At 43.2% G+C, this 20,915-nt stretch overlaps 2 protein-coding genes across 2 annotated transcripts in view; one reads left to right on the top strand and one right to left on the bottom strand.

Annotated features, from left to right (window-relative positions):
- Window positions 1-20,915, top strand: part of pink1 (PTEN induced kinase 1) — a 194,675-nt gene that overhangs the window by 107,109 nt on the left and 66,651 nt on the right. The window lies entirely within an intron of this gene.
- tshz2 (teashirt zinc finger homeobox 2) overlaps window positions 5,629-20,915 on the bottom strand; it is a 53,145-nt gene continuing 37,858 nt past the window's right edge. Inside the window, exon 2 of the mRNA XM_083768987.1 lies at window positions 5,629-9,306. Within this exon, the coding sequence (XP_083625113.1) occupies window positions 6,260-9,306 (3,047 nt within the window). The 3' untranslated portion in view covers window positions 5,629-6,259. The remainder of the gene's footprint in view (window positions 9,307-20,915) is intronic.

The following is a 20,915-nucleotide window of genomic DNA, read 5'->3' as shown; positions in this document are numbered from 1 at the left end:
TCTGACCAGGATACTGACACAAGGATTCTGACCAGGATACTGACACAGGGATTCTGACCAGGATACTGACACAAGGATTCTGACCAGGACACTGACACAAGGATTCTGACCAGGATACTGACACATGGATTCTGACCAGGATACTGACACAAGGATTCTGACCAGGATACTGACACAAGGATTCTGACCAGGACACTGACACAAGGATTCTGACCAGGATACTGACACAGGGATTCTGACCAGGATACTGACACAGGGATTCTGACCAGGATACTGACACAATGATTCTGACCAGGATACTGACACAAGGATTCTGACCAGGACACTGACACAAGGATTCTGACCAGGATACTGACACAAGGATTCTGACCAGGATACTGACACAAGGATTCTGACCAGGATACTGACACATGGATTCTGACCAGGATACTGACACAATGATTCTGACCAGGACACTGACACAAGGATTCTGACCAGGACACTGACACAAGGATTCTGACCAGGATACTGACACAAGGATTCTGACCAGGATACTGACACAAGGATTCTGACCAGGATACTGACACATGGATTCTGACCAGGATACTGACACAAGGATTCTGACCAGGATACTGACACAGGGATTCTGACCAGGATACTGACACAAGGATTCTGACCAGGACACTGACACAAGGATTCTGACCAGGATACTGACACAAGGATTCTGACCAGGATACTGACACAAGGATTCTGACCAGGACACTGACACAAGGATTCTGACCAGGATACTGACACAGGGATTCTGACCAGGATACTGACACAAGGATTCTGACCAGGATACTGACACAAGGATTCTGACCAGGACACTGACACAAGGATTCTGACCAGGATACTGACACAGGGATTCTGACCAGGACACTGACACAGGGATTCTGACCAGGACACTGACACAAGGATTCTGACCAGGATACTGACACAGGGATTCTGACCAGGATACTGACACAAGGATTCTGACCAGGATACTGACACATGGATTCTGACCAGGATACTGACACAGGGATTCTGACCAGGACACTGACACAAGGATTCTGACCAGGATACTGACACAGGGATTCTGACCAGGATACTGACACAGGGATTCTGACCAGGATACTGACACAAGGATTCTGACCAGGATACTGACACAGGGATTCTGACCAGGATACTGACACAAGGATTCTGACCAGGATACTGACACAGGGATTCTGACCAGGACACTGACACAAGGATTCTGACCAGGACACTGACACAAGGATTCTGACCAGGATACTGACACAAGGATTCTGACCAGGATACTGACACAAGGATTCTGACCAGGATACTGACACAAGGATTCTGACCAGGACACTGACACAAGGATTCTGACCAGGATACTGACCATGATACTGACACCATGATACTGACACAAGGATTCTGACCAGGATACTGACACAAGGATTCTGACCAGGACACTGACACAAGGATTCTGACCAGGATACTGACACAGGGATTCTGACCAGGATACTGACACAGGGATTCTGACCAGGATACTGACACAAGGATTCTGACCAGGACACTGACACAAGGATTCTGACCAGGATACTGACACAAGGATTCTGACCAGGACACTGACACAAGGATTCTGACCAGGATACTGACACAGGGATTCTGACCAGGATACTGACACAGGGATTCTGACCAGGACACTGACACATGGATTCTGACCAGGATACTGACACAAGGATTCTGACACCAGGATACTGACACAGGGATTCTGACCAGGACACTGACACATGGATTCTGACCAGGATACTGACACAAGGATTCTGACACCAGGATACTGACACAGGGATTCTGACCAGGATACTGACACATGGATTCTGACCAGGATACTGACACAAGGATTCTGACACCAGGATACTGACACAAGGATTATGACAAGAATACTGACCATGATACTGACACCATGATACTGACACTAGGACACTGACACCATGATACTGACACCAGTGCATAAAAGATAGTTTAACCCATAAATGGTCAGAGGACCATGTATGGGTGAAACTACCTTTCATGCATGAGGAAAAATAAGGAGAGTATAGGAGTGACATCTTATATTGTGTATTATTTATTCAGTTAACCTGTGTGAAACTGTGAATGTTTACAATGTGTTAAGAATGACATGATAACGTACATTTTATGTATTTAAATTAAAATAAAGAAAATAATTGATTTGAAAGTATCCTCTTTCTTTCCGTCCCAGCTTAATAATTACTAAATGTATAATAAACATGTAGGCTAATTAAAATACTGCCTATCTCTGATAACTGTTTCCCCATGATTATGAGCCATTAAGCTGCTTTTAGTGCAATTTAGCAAAATATTTGTATGTATGGCATAAATTGCATGCGTTAAGATCTCAACTGTCAATTGACGCATAATGTTTAAGTCTAATGCATGTGTGGTTTCCGAAAATCATTAAAAGCGTGCTTGATTTGTAGAGATTAACTTGTACAAAACGTGTGAATGTCATCATGCCTTTGTTTGCTAAATTAGCTTCTTTTTGTGTCCTTTATCCAAGAAACAATGCTAAAGGTCTCTTATTCACACAGTAGGGCTGGTGGTAGGAACCCATAACTTCCGGGTTGGCCTACAAAAAAACATCATCCCTGGCTGTAACACTCTAGCACCTGTTCTGTAAAACCAAAGGCAAAGGGACTATAACAAGCTGTGATAGTGTAGTGCAGATACAGATGCTCTATCTGGGTTATCTCTCACAGGGACTTGGTAATGTATAGACTCTGAGAAGGACAAATGGAAGAACGGTTGTTGTTTTAGGATGCTGCCTGTGGCCATGCTATAGCTACAAGTTCTAAATACCTTCAATAAGCACATGAACTACTTTGTCACTGCTGTGTGATGAAGCTTTTTAAGCCCGATCTTTAGTTTGCTTGTGTGTCTCGCACCACAAATTGCACGTCTGCAAGCTCACAATGCGTCACAGTGCAGCGTGTTGTGCGGCTTGTAGATCGTCTATTTTCTGTGCGCGACACCCACTCACAACCAAGTATAACTTAATACTCTCGTTCTGCTTGCCTGGTTTACAGGCCAGATGATGTAGACAGGCTTGTCTACCATAGGACAAAGCAAAGTCAGGCACATTGTAAATGTTTTGTGTGTATCCATGCAGGCAAATTCTGATGCACATTTGTCCTATTACAGCACATCAACATCAAGGGGATGCACGCTAGTGCAAGCAAGGAGTGTACACTTATCATCATTTGATAGCATGTTTAATGGCAGATTGACAAAGGACTTGCAAATATGACATGGCATCAATTTTGCTATGTTCAATTTCCACTGCATTTCGAATGTGAGTGTACTTAAGTGCATAATTAGATTTTTCAACAAAGCTTAAGCTATTTAATAGGACAGTTTTATAAAGGGACTCTAACAAGGAAAATGTACACGGTTTTAATATTCTTTACCTATTTTAGACTAAATGGAATTCAGTCTTGTTTTTTATTTTAAATAAATGTCATGACAAAATATGTTATGCCACATATATCCTGTCCTGTTTAATTGAAATTCTCATCCATCCAGCAGCATTTGACTATAATTTTGAAACATACAATCAATCAATCAATCAATCAGGTGCACAGAGATGGAACATAGACGTCTGCTCATTTTTCCCTCTGATGATTGTGTGTCATATAAGCATGTAGGTAGTATAGGTACATGCACATGTTAGAAGTAGTGTGTGTGTGTGTGTTATTATTTTATGTGCATAAAATCAATTGGTTAGTCAATCACTCAATAAATCACTCAAATACATGTCTCTCTCTCTCTCTGTGTGTGTGTGTGTGACGTGTGTGTGTGTGTGTGTGTGTGTGTGTGTGTGTGTGTGTGTGTGTGTGTGTGTGTGTGCATGCGTGCTCGTGCGCATGTGTGTGTGTGTGTTTGGATCTCACTGTGGTCTGTAATTAGCCATGACATGTTAGATATACAGTATGATTAACTGTTGATTATATGTAACATCCAAAATGAATGAATATAAATCAGCAAAAGAGGAAAAAAGAGCTTAATTACCTGATGTATGTTAGTGTAACTGATCATCATAATATTGAAGTGGATTGTGTATGTTTGAACAATGCCACCAAATTGCCATTTGATTTTCTAGTTTGACCCACAGCATCTTCTACTACACCGTTTAAAGATTTAGTGATCATGTGATGATTCATATTGACCTCATAGATTGTACCTTGTCCATACTAACAAACAACAATAACAACAAAATCTTTCTGCCGATTGTGCTCACTGATGTAGCATTGTTCCTTTGATAGCCTTGTGCTGAATCTTCAAAATGAACTTGTAAGCTTACTCTATGAATAGTAATTAATACAGGACATAACTTCAAAGGAAGAGGAGGAAAAAGAAGGAAGAATGGTTGAATTCTGAATTACACTAGAGTGATATACTGTAGCATACTGTATATGCTTTCAATAAAACCGTTCGACATCACTTTTAATTACAATTACTTAACATAAACGGCCAAGGATATTGCACCATTCTGCCATATCTTAAGACTTAGACCATTGCTTGCTTCAATTTAGAATAAGTCGCTGTACTAAAACCATAACGGCTGCACAGACACATCAGAGAGCCACTGGTGAAGAAAGGCACTAAATAATTTATGGCTTTAATCTGCTCACTGAGGTGTGTGGTCTATGACAGTAATTATAAATGCAGAGAGAAATTATAGCTGAATACTTTAACTGCATTAGGAGTCATCTGATGAACAACGTGATTGCCTGTGCTCATTTCCAACAATAGGGGGCAAGTCGGTGTCACAGTATTCAAATCATCACAGTGGCCCATGTGCTTTTTCCCATTTGCCATCAAATGTCAGTCCCTGTTATAAAACAGATCTGATGGGCGGAGGTAATTGGAGACTTGATTGCTTGAAAAGAGATGAATTGCATGAAATGTTTATGAATTTAGCAGGCAATTATTTTTTAATAGGTTTGAAATAATAGGAATGGAGGAAATATGTTTAATTGTTATGATAACACAATGCAGCAGTAGCATCACGGTAAAGCGATAAAATATGATAAGAAAATATAGCCCGTCTGTAAAGATCTAGAATTCCAAAGGTAAGAAAGAGGATGCACAATATGACGGTGTTGTGCTTTGTGTGCCTTTATTACAAAATATCTGTAGGTGCAACACAGTGGATACGATGAAATCATCTTAAGAATTGGTTTAGTGTGTCTATGATGTGGGCAGTGTGAAAAAACAACAAAAGATATGATTTATTTTAAATCGTACTAACCTTACAAAATTGGATATTTTGGTTGTGTCACTTTAAGTGAGTTATATAAGTGTATCTGTCCAGGGATATCTTATTTTCATAATAAGGTAGAACCATACACTAATTCTAATTTAATTGATACACACGCGCACACGCACGCATGCACGCACGCACGCACGCACGCACGCACACACACACACACACACACAAACCCACAGCTAACCTTGCTAAAAAGAATATTTAATACTTGAAAAACTAAAAGAATACAAGCTGTTATCAAATGTTAACTCTTTATTTGAATAGGTAAAAAAGGTGCAGGTACCATGTCTTGCTGTTATTCTTTTACATGAAACACACTGTTTTCTTCCCGTAAAATATATTTACATGTGAAATATTCTTGTTTCCAAACTAATCTAATTTTTTGTTTTAGTCATATACAGAATCCGAGTCTAAACTGGTGATTAAACATTTATTAAAGTGCTTTTCTCTGTTCTATCATTGCAACACAACACATCTTTACATAGCAATACACTGTACAGTTCAGTATGTGTGTTATGTGTCTGGCTACCTGTTTTAACAGCTGCACATTTATGCAGGTGTCACAGAAGTTGTAAAGTACAATTAAGTCATTACTTGGTCTTTGAAATACAATTGAAACTTGACATATCATACAAATAAATAGTAGTCATAGCCAGAGCTATTTGCATGCAAACATCAGCAATTATGTTTCTTCAAGCAGTAATACGTTTCATTACTGGTGGTGATGCAATTGAGCAAAGGGTGCAAAGATATCTTTTTACGGTTTCCTTATACAATTTCTAACCAGTGTGTCCTTGTGGTACTTAAAAGATGCATACTATACAATGCTACTTGGAAGGGAAAAGAAAGGTGAAATATCTGACCCGTGTATCAAAAAAAACAAAACAAAATGTGACAGTATTATTAAGAGCTCTACTCCCTGTCCATTTCCACATATTGTGAATGGTTGTCGGGGGATTTGCTGTGAGTTTTACTCAAGTGTAGTTTGACTGCATGGTTACTGGCAAATGTCCGACAACAGAGTTTACATCTGAACTTTGAGCCAACGTCCTCGTCTGTGACCAGGGCCTCCGTGGCCCTGACACTGAGGGCCTTTGACAGTTCTGGCTCCTCCAGCTTTGTGAGGTGCTCTACTGGCATTTTGCACATGTCTTTGATTTGGAACCCAAGATGGGATTCCAGGTGGGAAATGAACATGGGAGGCGACCTGAACTGGGATGCACAGTCATTACAGTAGAAGATCGGGTGGCCCGTATCCATGCTCTTGAGGAATTTTGTCCCTCCGGTTTTCCGTAACTGGTATTTTACATTTGCTAACCAATGGCTTATGGTTGTCATAGACAGTCCAGTGAATTTGGAGATGTGCATGCGTTCCTGAGGGCCGAGATCTGCGAGTAAATATTTCCCCTCAGACGTCTGAAAGAGGCTGGAAGCGAACTGCGCTTGGAGGATGAGAAGATGGCGAGGATTCCAGTTGGACTGTCTGCCTTTGCGTTTGTGGACGGAATAGACCTCAGCTGACACATCCTCGAAGCACCTGACATCGGGTTCCAGTTTCATGGTGGGGATCCTTGCTGGCATGGAAGCTTTTGGTGTGGTGGCCTTAGGAAGAACTTTGACCATATCAGCGATGTCAGAAAGAGCATATTTCTGTGGCATCGGGGCAGAGGGCTGGAGCAGCGAGGAACTTGGCTTGCCATGCTTAGATTTTGTCAGATCTATCGGCTGGTCATCGCTAACAAACAAGAAGGCATTGTTAGGTCTATTTCTAACAGGACTTCCGAGCATCAGAGCGGCTTTGTCATTGCTGCGGCTGATTTCTGTAAAAATAGACTTGGTGCGAGCCGATAGTTTATCGGCTCTTGAATTGTTGGGCTTGTTTGCTTTGCCCAGGTGATTGTTCAGAACCGACTGCAGCGCGCTGAGAGGGTTTATGCCGAGAATATCTGAAGTGTCACCGAGGAGCTCTGAAGAAGCACTGCGTCCATTGCTGCCAGTGGGGCTCGGCGTCTTGCCTCTGTCAGAGAAATCTGGGCTCGACTTCCCTTTGATCGCTTCACTCCCTTCATTCACACAGTCGGCATCGAGCTTTGAAGAGGAAGAGGAGTCGTCCTGACAATCGCTGTCATCGTTCTCCGCCATATCAAACTTAATGTGCTGACTTTCTTTACCATCGCTAATGCCAACCTTTTCTTTTTTGATGTCCACGGCTTGATGCTGTCCCGGGGGACTTTCAACTCCCACGGCACCGTGGTAAGATTTCTCCTTTGGGGCGATCGGCCTCAGCTTGTGGTTGAACGTCTGCTTTAATGGAATAGGGGGAGACGCTGAAAGGGGGTGGCTTTTGATGAGCCCAGAGAGTTGATATGCAGCATGGATGCTGGGGTAGGCACTCCAGCTCGGCGTCCCTGTTTGAGCTTTGTTAATGGCAGAGGCTACTGTGTTGGCTAAAGACTTGAGGATGTCCCCTCCTCCGCCGGAGCCCTGTTCAAGATCCTCCTCGCGGAGATAAGGATATTTAAAAGCCCCATTGGCCGCCTTTTGCTCACCGCCCTCTTGCTTGTCGTCTTTAAATTCAGCTTCTTCCATTTTGTCAGACGTGCCTTCCCCCTGGCTGTCCTTCTCGCCGTCCCTGGGGGAAGTAGTTTTCGGAGACACCTTTTCTCCCTCAGTGTCATTGGCGGCCGGCTCCGCTAACACCTGCATTTTCTCTATGGCCAAGGGATCGAGGGCTAACTGTTTGCCCTTCTTGGAGGCTGAGTTGGTGACTTTAATGAAGTGTCCAGTGACCATCATATGCGTGGTGAGCTGTTGAAGGGTGTCGTGTGAGCTCCCGCACTCCATGCATTTCAGAATCTGAGACTTGCACGTCTCAAACTGCCAGGTGTAACTCGCCCCATTTTGGTAGCCATAGCGGTTATTGTTGGCGTTTGAAAGGGCGGCCCGTTGTGCCTCACTGAAGCCAGTGGTGGAATCCGGGGAGCAGGGGCGTGCGGCCTCAAAAGCCCGCTTCTTTGCTGGTGGAAATAATTTTGGCGTGAGTACCGGGATGGGTTCTTTCAAAGGCACTTTTTGGTAATGCTTGGTTTTAATCATGTGGACGCTCAGGTCCTGCAGCGAGTCAAACGAATGGCCACAGAACATGCACTTCAAAACCTTCTGCGCGTCCTCCTTCCCCTCGGAGTCGTGATTCCGCTTGCGCGACTTGGAGGACGACGACGAGGAGTTGTTCTGCTTGCTGCCGCCGTGGTTGTTGTCCTTGTAGTGGCCACTCCTGCTCATGTGGACCGTCAGCTCCACCAGAGTGTCGTACGCCGCGCTGCAGTCCTTGCAGCGGAAGCGGCTGGCGCCGGTGAACACCGAGCCGCAGGCCTTGCTGCTCTGCCGGTAGAGGTGGACGGAGCTGAACAGGTTGGGCTTAGACATGGGCTTCGGGTCGAGGGTCTGCTGCAGGGTCTTGGAGAGCGCGTCCTGGTGCCAGTCGAACTCGTTCTTGGCGCCTCCGTTGGTGCTGTCGCAGTTGGCCTTGCTGGCGCGCTTGCCCATTTTCAGGTCCATCCCGATGCCCGTCCAGTAGGAGTCGGAGAGAAAGTTTGCATAGACGGCCCTCATCTTCTCCAGGCTGCCCTTCACGTCCTCCTTGTGTTGTCTGGAGCCGCAGCTCTCCTCCTCCTTTAGCCTCTCGCTCAGCGGGGGGGAGGTTTTGAAGTCCGACAGGCGGTCACTGCCGTTGCTGAGACGCGACTCCAGCTCCGCCTCTTGATTGGACACGACACTCGCGGGAGAGTTCTGCTCGCTATAGCTGTTGGTGCTCTTGTTGTCCGCCGCGTCTTTGTCCTCGGAGACCTTCGGGCTGGTCTTCTCGGAGCACTCCTCCTCGGTCTGCGTGTCGTCCATGTTCTCGTCCTCTCCCTCCACAATGGAGCCGTCGTGAGCGGTGTCATCGTCAGGCGCGTACACTGCAAAAGAGGGAAACAAAGTCTTAAAATACATCATTTTACATTTAATGAATAAGGTAAATATTGGGTCTCAACGTAGTACAGTGACTATTTAACCCATTTTAGGCGGGAACCCCTTTTGGTGTTATAATTTATCTATTGAAAAATAGCAGATCTACAAGCTCATAGCGCGCCACTCGGTGGCGCGCTACGAGCTTGTAGGTCTGCCATTTCTTTTAAATGGTTAAAATGTGGCGCAAATCTTTTAATATATATTCTTTCAAAGTGAATGTTTTTTTTAACTCAGGTCTAAATTTAATAAACATGTATTTATATAATTATATTTTTGTGAGTACACAATATGGCTGTGATTAAATTCAATTTATTTTTCTATTATGGAACATAATAATGGTACAAAATATTTACAGTATATCTGACTGGGATATATGTTATTTCCATGATATATATACCGGTATGGCTAATAGTGAGGCACACAATCACGCAGGCATGCACATGATGCGTGCACGCACTGCACTGCACTGCACTGCACTGCACTGCACTGCACTGCACTGCACTGCACTGCACTAACAGTCTGCTGTAACAGCTCCATGTGATTCACGACAGGCCATTGACTTAGAGCTGTGTCAAAGGTTTTCCTAGCCTGATGTTGAGCCGTTTACAACAATCGTTGGCCACTGAGTGACAAAAGGCAATTGATTAACTCAGGGCAGGCTAAGTGTTCCTGCAAATGACCTATTCCACAGTGATTATGGTTGTCTCTAAAAAATGCAACAAAAATTTAATCCTTCCCTTTTGGGGCTATATCTTGATATTTTTCTATATCAACTTGAAGCCACTCTATTTTACACAATAGGGCAATGGAATATACACACACACACACACACACACACACACACACACACACACACACACACACGCACGCGCACATGCACTCACACAGGCAGGCACGCACATAGTCACATACACACATACACCCACACATGCAGAGAGATCATATCCCACAAATCTGCTGTCAATAACTTAATATCACTGACTGAAGAGGACGAGGGTATTGGTTTACAATTGGCCTATATCAGCACTAAAAACAAGCACACATTTTGGTCTTTATGAAAGGGTCTCTATATTTAGTCATTTAGCACACATAAATAGATTGTGTTAACCCATTTAGGCCTGACGACGTCTACATTTATAAAATGTTTTTTTTAAATGTTTTTTTCCCCCTGAAAAACCTCATGTTTCTATATCAGTGGTTCTCAATATTTCATGTCAAGAACCCCAAAAAGTATATGTATTTGGCCACCAACCCCCATCTGAAAATATGTTGTTCCAGGGAGAAGAAAATATTTGAGTTAAAAACGTTCGCACTGAAAGAATATATATTCAAAGAGTTGCGCCACATTTTCACGATTTTACAAAAATAGCAGACCTACAAGTTCATATATATGAACACCAAAAGGGGTTCCCTCCCAAAATGGGTTAAGAGGAATACAAATATTTTAATTGGAATAATGGTGATGATAGTGGTGATGATGGAAATGGTGACAATAGCGGTGGAAAAGACTGATTTAATGATCAGTTTTAACACAATCACGCAAAAGAATTCAAGAGATTACCAGCAATCTGTCACATCATTATATTCTCCTTGACAGCCTCATAAACAGCAATTACGTCTTTCATTATTCACCTGCTCATTCTCCCAACTCATGGAGCACAAATGTTATCGCTTCAATTAAGCAATAATTAAACAACAGTATTTCTAATTGACATATTTACCATCATCCAATTAGCAGAACCTCAGATTCAGAATATAGGTCTGTTTTCGTGTAGCTGCGAGATTTACTCACGATAACATCAGCACAGCTATATAAAAAAGTCCTTCCTGTCAAATACTATTGATTTCAAATTCTTTCAAATCTTCCATCCTTCCAAAAAAAAACCTGCGTTGACAATATCACAACACTATTTGCATATCCTTTTGAAGATATCCTGCAATAAATGCAGTTTGTCAGTTTTGTCACACATCTGAGCTGTACTTTCCACCTCGTAGTCATGTTGGGAAAATGTGCATTTTGGGAGAGACGTGGCAGGCTGTGCCCCAAGTTAAATATGAATAGGACATAACAGGCCTGTCCAGGCACTTACAACATGTATGGTTAATATTTCCCTTTTGATGAGGGGGAAGGCTGAAGATGAGCACTCAAGAGCTCCACATTGGGCAGTCCTAGAATGTCGTCTCCCTTATCTTCGCATTCTGATTTTCCTTCTTTTTTTATATATATATATATATATCAATATTTCACAAGTGCCTTCAGAGAAACCCTGGAGGTGAACTACTTGCCAACTAATGGATGGAGATGGGAGATGGGATTCGGACATTTCAAAACAAACATGGAAGGATGGGGCCCGTTAACAAGAGGCCACACATACAGCATAATATATATAGCCAAGATCCCCCATGTGCCGTGACCCTGATCTACCGTAAGAGAGAGAGACGCTTCAATAATGGCCGTCTGAGAAAAGTGATGGCCTCAGAAACGCGTCTGATGCTGAGAGGGAGAGTTGTACAGAGTACAGAGGAATGTTTTATTTATCATCTTATATATATAGTTTTCACAGAGGAAAGTAGAGTGCCATTGGTTCTGACAAGCTTCCACTTGATGTCTTCCACTTCTTAATCCATTTCGGGCGGGAACCCCTTTTGGTGTTGTAAGCATTCTGTTCTACTTTAGCTATTGAAAAATAGCAGATCTACAAGCTCATAGCGCGACCGAGTGGCGCGCTACGAGCTTGTAGGTCTGGTCTTTTTTTTTAATCGTTCAAATGTGGCGCAAATCATTGAATATATATTTCAGAGCGAACATTTTTAACTAAAATATTTGCTTCTGGGGGGGGGGGTCCCTGGAACAACATCTTTTGAGATGGGGGTTCCGTGGCCCAATAGAGATCATTCTGGTGGTCCTTGACATGAAAAAGGTTGAGCACCACTGACATAGAAACATAGGTTTTTTCAGATTTTTGGGGGGATTTAGAAGCCTTTTTTTTAATCGACCTCAGTCCAAAATGGGTTAAAGTCTTCAGTGGGACTTGAAGGATTGGTTAGCCAGGATCTAAAACTATGGGAGAATAAGCACTTTCCCAGACCAGTGATGGTTTGATGGCCATGGTTAATACCGTACTTTTGTTTACATCATCGCCCATCACCCTATCCCCTACTACAGGATATGTTCCATCACTGAAAAAGGATATTCATATCATCTTTGAATGAATTCAAGAAGAAAAAGAAAAACCCTAACAAAATGATGAAAGAAAAGTGAATAGGTCAACATTGTTATCCTGTTGACTTCGGACAGCTCACGTTAAAAATGTACACGCACATTTTTGTCTTATCCTACTTTTTGAGGATGGAATTGACAGAGATAACTGTCTGGCTGCATGCCCCATTGCCCCATTGTACTATACGACTCTATATCAGATGCCCAGGGTAACAGAAATCCAGAGGCACCAATTAACCTTATGGCAGGGATCACTCCAAGATACCCGCGTGTCTAACTCCTACTCTCACATCATTTGTAACTGTGCTCACCAGCCCTCGATCAGCCTACAGCCAGTGTTGCCAAGTCTGCTTATTATAAGAGACTTTGGGCTAGTTTTTCCTGTAAATAGCAATAATAGCCAATCTAAACTCACAACGTGGCACGATGCAACGTGTTGTGAGCTTGTAGATAGAATACTTTATTGGCTGGAAGTGGATTTATACACAAAAAAAAGCCGTAGCTTGTTTCCATTGTGGTTCACCTTTAGACATACTCATCATGCTGTAGAACAATATGCAACATAGTGAAAAAACAACCATGAGACAAAGAAAAATCAGACCCGTCTGAACGTAATGGTACTGTACTGTACTGTACTGTACTGTACTGTACTAGCTCTCCTCCCTGGCCTGTGTGTGTGTGTGTGTGTGTGTGTGCGTGCGTGCGTGCGTGCGTGCGTGCGTGCGTGGTAAGCTGCACAACAGTGACACTTGGTTAAACGCTATTTCCGTTCTCAGTCGGACGGACACAGGATGGACATACTGTACAGTACATACTGTATGGACACACATTGCTGTCTATAGTCCTGTCCGGAGTGGCTAGCACCACTCAAAAATGAATGCTCATAAAGTTGTGAGCAAGGACAAGAGGGACCCATTTGTGCTACTTTTGTGTGACACACATTAATTTATGAAAAACTAAAAAAGTTGAAATATGGTGATATGAGGTCTCTGCCCGACGGCGATGATACGCAACATCCCCAGGAATCCATATTCTATACTACTGTAGGTCTGCTAGTATTTCCCTCTTCACCAAATCTCTTGGACGATTACAGTAGCAAATCTACAAGCTCACAATGCGTTGCGTATACAACATGTTGTGAGCTTGTAGATGCTTGATATTTTATATCAAATGTTCGGGACAAGGACACTAGGGTTCAATCGGTTAAGTACATTGCCACTCTGTTGGAAGTAACAATTACACCAGACAAAATATTGGAAGTACAACAACACATGGGATATAGCTATAGGTAGCCAGTAGCCACTGTACAGTATGTGGCCTATTTGCATGTGAACCTTCATTCGTGAACTACAGGAAGAAAAAAAAAAGTAACTGTCTGTCTGCTACATAAGTTGTGTCTTCAAACTCCAGTGGAGGTACAGTACTGCAACAGCCAGCCAAAATACAGCCGTACAAAACAAGGGTCCCGGCTCACCAGGCCTGAGATTTAGCATGTCATAAACTGCTGTAAAGCCTCCAATCTGTGTCACTACAAATTTATATCTTCAGCCACGCATATGCAAAAGGTAAAAAAACCTGGGGTGTCCATCATAAATCAGGCACTTGAAGTGTTTATAACATTAATCCGTTAGAACAGACTCCTGGCATTGGAAGGCCTGGGTTTCCAGAAGCAGTGGTTCTATTTCTGTTGCCAAGCGCTTTTTCCCCCTCCCTTCACGTCGAGAGCCCAAACTAACCGAGTAGGAAATTGAGGAGGTTGGAATCCTATTACAACTACGACGATGACAATATATGGCCTCCTTGATGATACATACGGTACAGTACAGTATACATACAGACTCAAATGTCATCTTTCGGCATTATGTATGTGCATAAAATACACTCCACATTCCCCTTTATGTAACTGACACTACTCAAAACACGCCAATCATGTTTTGAAGTGTCTGTGCCGGCCCCTAAAAGGGCATTGTGTTTCCAGTACTAACATGGCAGAAACTTTTTGTAACGGTGAGAACATCAACATTTATCCCTCGGAAGGTCAACATTTCCTTCATTAATCTGACAAAGCCAAAGTGAGTTAGCAGCCTGAGGGGTTTAGCTAATGGACAGCTGCATATACCCCAGTGCAGGACTTTGTGAGCATCAGAGGTAACACTATCTTCAGAGGAGATTGGGTAATTCATAGGTGCCAGTGACAGGTCTGCACGTCTGTGCCACTTTCCCCGGCGCGCTCTGCTTGTCTCAAGCTACAGTTTTTGCTGCTCGCAAATCAATATCTCTTTTTACTTCCCATTGATTGCCTCGGCGGTGGGACCGACCTAAGCAGGACTGTTATGACATTTCTAGATTTCCCCCTGTCCTTGGAACAATCAATTACACGCACATGGCAATCAAAACCTCTTTGCAAAATGAACCTGCTCTATGACATTTTCATCTCCCGGATTTATGCCACGTGAAGAAAAAAAAGAGAAACGAGAGAGAGAGAGAGAGAGACACACAGACAGACAGACAGACAGACAGACAGACAGACAGACAGACAGACAGACAGACAGACAGACAAGCAAGCACACACGTTAACACATCATGTCTGGGATAAGTGTCTCAGTCTGGTCTGTTTGGCCACATTTTCTGTTACATTATAATCCACTTTATACATTGTAAGATGATGGTGTAGCTGTAGCTTGTCGATACAAACTGATTTCTAAGCAAAGCTGATCATCTTGTTGCTTAACTAGCAGCTACATGTAGTAGTTTCAGAATACTTGGTAACTTCATCAGCAAACCACATTAGGATTTAAAACAAAGGTGTAAACTATACTACGAAAGTGTCATACTTGTCACACAACGTGTGCAGAAGAATTAGTTGCCACAATTTGACAGCTTTGGCATGTCTTCGTCGAAGGAGACACACACACATGCCATGCGGTTTAATATTTGACTATGTCAGGTGCTGAGCATCGCACGTCAAGATCTCTGTGATATGCTGTCACACATTCCGAGGACAGTATGACATATCCTTAAGTTAATTCTTAACTGGATCACATGAGGAATGGAGTAAAGCACTAATTCAGAGCCCCTGCAGCGTTCTGTAAAGATCTGTAAACACCTCACTTCATTGTTCCCTGTCAGGTTACACACACACTATCCCTAAAAGCCCAAGGACAATAATGTCTGCAGAATGAAGAGAGAATCGTTGGATTCAAGCTGCTGCTGCCTTTGATGAAATGCGTCTCGGGGTTAATTGATATCACAGAATGAGATTTTCTTTTTAAGTAGGAGTGTGAGTGGAGTGCTTTCACTTCCATCTGACCCCTTATTTTGTTTCGACATTTAGACTTATGAGTTAAATGACTCCAATAATGCTCTTAACTGACTTAGTACGTAATGTGACTGACAAAACAGCTCACTCTAAAATGATGCAATTTAGAATATATGTTCTGATTATAAGTACTGTGTTATACGTTATGGCCAAAAGCAACAGAATAAATCCATTGCTTGAATGTTGCATAAAAACATAAACGCTCAAATGCCACAAAGTGGTTTTGCTTGATTTCTCTCAGGGTTATACAACAAAACCATGAGACAGAAAGATTAGTGTTAATTTTCGTATGCATGAAGGGGATGTTACTTAAAGCGCATTACGTACTTCACTAAACACAAGCTATTCATGCAGATAAATGTCTTGCTTTCGTACAGCCTCAAATTAAATATTGAATAGTCCAATATAATCAAATATAGCCTGCACATCTCACATGCAGGCAACTCGGAGACAGATTGAGAACGGAGCAAAATGGCAGGATGTGCTCAGATGGACCCAGAGAGCCAGATTAATACGATAGGATCGCAGATATGACACCATATCCTGCCATCTGGCTGTTCATTTGGGCAAAAATCATCACAATAATTATGGCAATTAATCAAAGCTGTTTTCACAACCGGCGTTCTGTTAAATAAAAACCGGGCAAACTTTTAGAGTGCACATGCAGTCGAACATCCTAATAAACACAACAAATAGCCCATGGTTGTCTTACAGTGTAAAACCACCATGATGCCACAACCTCCGGCTGGTATTTATTCTGAGATATGGTATTATTTCTTTTTGTCATAAGACCATAGCGAGGGGGATTTCCAGAAGTCTAGTGTCCTAGTCTGCTGTGTGTGTGTGTGGACAGTAATCATGATTCTCACATATAGCCACATCAGGTCGTGGTTGCCTGCGAGCGGCCAGGACTCGGAGTCCCTTTTCCTTTGTGATGTCAGCGCGAGCCAAACACTGCTCTTTTTCTGATGCCTGCTAGAAGCTTCTGCTCCGAGACGCATCACTCGGCTCGCTGCCTAATTGGAAGTGAGCGGTGGGAGAGCATTGCAATCTGCACTCCAGCACCTAAGTCATCACTTTGAAGATGCCAGAGCCACCATGGCCGTCCGTGTGCCACAGCCCTGCATGCAGTCGCCCTGGCACTGCGTCTCCCCAGAGGGCCTCCCCTAGCGGGGGAAGGTAGACATACTCTCTGCCCCCAACACATTTTTAGCATGCTATAGCAACACAAACACAACACTAAAGGATATTTATTCTACTACTACAGATGAAAGAACAAGGATACAAATGAAATTAGCAGTTTTTAACCCATTTAGGCGTTCGCTCTGAAGGAACATAATATTCAAATATTTGTGCCGCATTTTTACGATTTTCCAAAAATAGCAGACCTACAAGCTCGTAGCGCGCCACTCGGTGGCGCGCTATGAGCTTGTAGATCTGCTATTTTTCAATAGCTAAAGTATAACATAATGCTTAGTTAAAACACCAAAAGGGGTTTCCGTCCACTTAATATAACATACAGTACTATTGTTACAGTATGTTGCCAGTAAGTGTCTAATAAATGAGAAATATACTGCATGACGAATACACATGACTAGCTTCTATTCATACTTTCTTTTTTACCAAGTAGCAATGCCAAATAAGACATCATTTGGCAAGCATAGTAAGCAAGCATGTAAAATAAATAACAGACATTAACCTTGCAGCCAAAATCTATATTGTGTTATTTGTTTCATTAGCGATAATCTTCTTGGCCAAGAAAAGTTCCAGTCGGGGGAGCACATTCACAGGGAGTGTATTTTCCACGAGCAGCAGGAGGGTGAGCGGAGCAGCCCAGCCCCGGCGTTTGCTGCCTCTGTCACTTGGTTTGTGAAGAGCCCAGTGACATGGCTCTCCAGGAGCGACATGATGAGGTCTGATGGTTCCTTTCTGCAGAATAGCAGTTTACCCCTCATTCACCCCTTATCAGAGGGAGAACCCATCATCTTACAGTACGCCACTCAAGCCCGCCGCGCATATTGGAGCTGACCAGTCAAGCAAACAGGGCGGTACTAATAAAAGACCATCTTGCTTCGGTTCAAATTTCCCTGATTGAATGTCAGTCAGGAATGTTTGCGTGGCAGCAGGGAGAAAGTGGGCCATCTTTTAAAGGACCACTGCCTTGCACACATAAGGCCTTTGTTCTGGCTTTCACGGGACACCGAGTGGTGGGTACAGTATGATGACCTACACTTGTCTCTCCTGCTGTCGTTCATAGCCACTATAGTTTAACTAGATAAACAACACTTGAATTCTGATTTAAATCTGCATCTCTTATTTTGAGAGTCATCTTTAAAAAAAATATTTGGTATTTATTTATTTGTTGTTGTTGTATTTCACAGAGTCAGATCAATGTGGCCGTTTTACTTCATCACAACGTCGCCATTTTAATATTGCTATAGTTATTTCACAACATAACCATAGGAGCATTGAGGCAAGCGGACAGTACGGTCTGTCTCCTTCACTTCTCATTGCACGGGCTGCTTGTTCCACTTTGTGTTCCCCCGGAGATTAGCAGACATACGTATATATAAACTATATAGTGTATATACAGTCCAAGGCATCATAAACTTTGCATGAACCCTAAACGCCCGGCCCTCCCCAAACAACAACAGGCTTCCGTCAAGGTCATGAAGCCTTGATGAAACTGATAGTGCAGCTGGATAGAGGGTTGTGTGTATTCTATTAAAACAATCTGCATTTCAACAAACTCTATCCCTCCCACCCCTCGTCCCTGTATGGATCTTTCATTAAGTTCTGGACAGGCTCCAGCCAAAGCTTTCCTTGTACAAGCAGTTTTGTGTGGTTTTTCAGCAAAGGGAGGCATTTTTTGCTTCACATTCCACGTTCATTAATAGTAGATTGCCACTTTTTCCCTTCATTAAATACAATGAGACTACAGAGTATATTTGCAGCAGAAGCGTGGTAGGCTACTGTGACTTTCTACTGGGACCAAAGGCAAAGCATGGCAAGCGCAACCCATTCTGAACGGGCACCCATTTTGGTGTTGGCATCATGTTATGCTTTAGCGATTGAAAAATAGCAGATCTACAAGCTCATATCGCGCCACCGAGTGGCGCGATACGAGCTTGTAGGTCTGCTATTTTTGAAAAATCGAAGAACGACTGACATTTCTAGAATATGATCTCAGGTCAGAATGGGTTGATCAGACCAGTGTGTGTCCAGCGGAAACCTTGTGTGAATCTGATCTCAGGTCAGAATGGGTTAAAAGGGACAAGACGCGTAGTCCCGCCAAACCTGCAGCTCTGTGCGGCGAGACAAACAGTATAAGAAAGGACAGAAATGTTTCAAAACACCTGGCTCCCTCCGATTCAGGTTTTAATGGCAAATTTGTTGTCAAGCGTTCTACTGCAAAAAAGAAATGATTAGGACCCGCTGTTTTCTGAAAAGTGCAAACTTCTGGATTTGCCTGCATGGTGCGCGTTGACACTTTGACAGCCCGTTCAGAGAACAATGGCTGCCCAGATAGTGAAATGTGTTGGCATCCAATACTTGAAAGTTCCTCCTCAAAACAGTCTTTCTGCTGTTTGTGGGTATTCTGCTGTGTTGATATCTCCATGTTGATTAGAATGAAGAAAGAAGTCAGTGAATTCATGGGCCCCCCCACTGCAAGCGTGTCAAACTATTGTAAGAGATTGACAGTCTGTCCATTCACTTAATTATTCCTGTTCATAAACACTACTTCTATGAGAGCTGCTTAAATAATACTATAAGACTAGACTGCATGCATGAATTCAATTACTGGTAGAAACACCAATACTATACTTTTGTGACAGCAGCTGGCTCAGTTAATGTTGGACTAACTGTAGTGATAATCCGTTTATTTATTATACTATAAGTGTTTACCGTTTAAGAGAATTAGGCTACACGTACATTTCAAAGCATGAAACACAGAAAATGACAGTATGTGAATAACCTAGTTAGCCAGCTGGAACAAGCGCACATTCCGGATTGTTGATTTAACTCTGAAAGTGAAAAAAATGTACCTGCAACCGGTGTGCAATGTAAACAACTTTGGGTCGAATTAACCTGAAAGTCACCAACACCCAGTTTAATATATTGAAAACAAACAGCGGTGAGTGTGTGTGTGTGTGGAGGGGGGCCGGGGAAGGGGGGGGGGGGGGGTCATACATATTGCAGCCATTCAAATATTTTCAGTGGAAAGTCAAGGCAATAACAAAAAATAATAATCTCTGGGGCTACACTACATCCTCATTTAGCCTGCGAGTCGGAGGCCATGTAATTTCTATGGCGTTCAAACTGTAATGGAGGAGGAGTGTAGCTTGGTGCCGACCCGCAGACACGCGCAGGAGCCTCCCCCCCCCCCCTTTTTAGTCATTGCATGGGAGAGAAAGTGGTTAATTTATTGAAAAGAAGGTAGGCGGACGAGGCAGCGGAATGGAACTGATACCCTGTGCCGTTGCGTGGCTGTAGGTTGTGCTCTGGGGGTGGGGGGTGGAAGGGGGGGGGGGGGGTTAAAAAAAAGGAGGAAAAAAAAAGAAAGGAGGTTGAGGGAGGCGGAGACCAGAGCGACAGAGGAACGGTTAATGGAAATGAGTGACAGGCTTTCAGAATGATTTACAACGGGCGGCGCATGCGGCAGAGCCGGCGCTTGATGGATGATCCATGAAAGACGGAGACGAACCATAAATCATGTCTTTGAATCATTGACAGAGATAGAGGAGAGGGAGAAAAAGCAATGGCATTGACGTTCATTCTTCCAATAATGTACATTGACGAGTTACACTACGGAGCCTTAATTAAAAAGTGAACACGGGTCTTCTCCCCTCACCCCCCCCCCCCCCCCCCCCCGCCTCTCTCTCCCTCCCTCCTTCTCCTCCCCAGCTATGCTCCTCCGTCCCCCCTCTCTCTTCTCTATGCTGATATCAATGGTAATTAAAGATGCAGCATCCCTGTCCCATATAGTCTCTTCTTCCAGCTTCCCCACAGCCAGCAGC

Source organism: Protomyctophum parallelum, assembly GCF_964188405.1.
Source record: "Protomyctophum parallelum genome assembly, chromosome: 7".
Classification (NCBI taxonomy): domain Eukaryota; kingdom Metazoa; phylum Chordata; class Actinopteri; order Myctophiformes; family Myctophidae; genus Protomyctophum; species Protomyctophum parallelum.
Note: the sequence above shows the minus strand (reverse complement) of the source record. Positions and strands in the feature narration are given on the sequence as shown.